The following is a 2,500-nucleotide window of genomic DNA, read 5'->3' as shown; positions in this document are numbered from 1 at the left end:
ACACTACACACTGCACACTATACACTATACACTATACACTATACACTACACACTATACACTATACACTATACACTATACACTACACACTATACACTATACACTATACAATATACACTATACACTACACACTACACACTATACACTACACACTATACACTATACACTATACACACTATACACTACACACTACACACTACACACTATACACTACACACTACACACTATACACTATACACTACACACTATACACTATACACTATACACACTATACACTACACACTACACACTATACACACTATACACTATACACTACACACTACACACTATACACTATACACTACACACTATATACTACACACTATACACTATACACTATACACTACACACTATACACTATACACTACACACTATACACTATACACTATATACTACACACTACACACTACACACTATACACTACACACTATACACTATACACTACACACACTATACACTATACACACTATACACTACACACTATACACTACACTACACACTATACACTATACACTATACACTATACACTACACACTATACACTATACACTATACACTACACACTATACACTATACACTACACACTATACACTACACACTATACACTACACACTATACACTATACACTATATACTACACACTATATACACTACACACTACACACTACACACTACACACTATATACACTATACACTACACACTACACACTACACACTATACACTACACTACACACTACACACTACACACTATATACACTATACACTACACACTACACACTACACACTATATACACTATACACTACACACTACACACTACACACTATACACTATAAACTACACACTACACACTACACACTATATACACTATACACTACATACTATACACACTACACACTATACACTATACACTACACACTACACACTACACACTACACACTATACACTATACACTACACACTACACACTACACACTATACACACTATACACACTATACACTATACACTATACACACTATACACTACACACTATACACTATACACTACACACTACACACTACACACTATACACTATACACTATATACTACACACTATACACTACACACTATACACTATACACTACACACTACACACTATATACTACACACTATACACTACACACTACACACTATACACACTACACACTATACACTATACACACTATACACTATACACTATACACTACACACTATACACTATACACTATACACACTATACACTATACACTACACACTATACACTATACACACTACACACTATACACACTACACACTATACACTATACACTATACACTATAGACACTACACACTATACACTATACACACTATACACTATACACTATACACTATACACTACACACTATACACTATATACTACACACTATACACTACACACTACACACTATACACTACACACTACACACTACACACTATACACTATACACTATATACTACACACTATACACTACACACTACACACTATACACTATACACTATACACTATACACTACACACTACACCTAAACAACTCAGGAACTTAAATACTCAAAAGAAATGGACTCATCATCCCCCCTCTCTCCCTCTCCGTACCTCCCTCTCTCCCTCTCCGTACCTCCCTCTCTCCCTCTCCGTACCTCCCTCTCCGTACCTCCCTCTCTTCCTCTCTCCCTCTCCGTACCTCCCTCTCCGTACCTCCCTCTCTCCCTCTCCATTCCTCCCTCTCCCTCTCCCCCTTTCTTCCTCTCCGTACCCCCCTCTCTCCCTCTCCATACCCCCTCTCTTCCTCTCTCCCTCTCCGTACCTCCCTCTCCCCCTCTCTCCCTCTCCATTCCTCCCTCTCTCCCTCTCCCCCTCTCTCCCTCTCCGTACCTCCCTCCGTCACCCTGTAGAAGTATAATGATGCGTTGATCATCAACGAGGATGCCCGGACTAAGGACGCGTTAGACTACCTGTCAGTTTTCATACAGCAGGTGAAGAACGCAGGACATGACGAGACGGAGCAACGCCTCACCGCTTACTTCGATGGTAGGGCCACCGTCACAACGAGAATGATGTTCCCGTCCTGCTCGTTCTATTTCCTATGTGTTTTATTATGAAGCTTCTAAAGTCATGTTTCAGATCATTCACAGTCAGTAAATTACATTTATTTAAATACAAATTTCAACAACAACAAAAAAAAGACAACAAAGTGGCCGTTATAAAGTAGAAAAACTGGCCTCCTTTTTGTCTTTGTGGGGAATTTCCCTGCCGTTTAGAGGCCAGTTCTTTTCCAATAACCTTCTCTCAGTTGGTAAATATTGTGTCGTTCTGTCTTTCCTCCAGGTCAGCAGGGTGTACTGCGGGGTTTGTCCAGCGGGGGGCAGAAGGAGAATCCTAAATTGGATATGTTACAGTACATCCTAGAGGAACAGTATCGACAGAATGAT

At 39.8% G+C, this 2,500-nt stretch overlaps 1 protein-coding gene across 1 annotated transcript in view; it reads left to right on the top strand.

Moving 5' to 3' along the window:
* rigi (RNA sensor RIG-I) overlaps positions 1-2,500 on the top strand; it is a 31,518-nt gene that overhangs the window by 19,708 nt on the left and 9,310 nt on the right. The window contains exons 13-14 of the mRNA XM_029754686.1: positions 1,964-2,099; positions 2,397-2,500. The exon at positions 2,397-2,500 is cut by the window's right edge and continues 45 nt beyond it. Of these exons, the coding sequence (XP_029610546.1) occupies positions 1,964-2,099; positions 2,397-2,500 (240 nt within the window). The remainder of the gene's footprint in view (positions 1-1,963; positions 2,100-2,396) is intronic.

Source organism: Salmo trutta, chromosome 5 (assembly GCF_901001165.1).
Source record: "Salmo trutta chromosome 5, fSalTru1.1, whole genome shotgun sequence".
Lineage (NCBI taxonomy): Eukaryota > Metazoa > Chordata > Actinopteri > Salmoniformes > Salmonidae > Salmo > Salmo trutta.
Note: the sequence above shows the minus strand (reverse complement) of the source record. Positions and strands in the feature narration are given on the sequence as shown.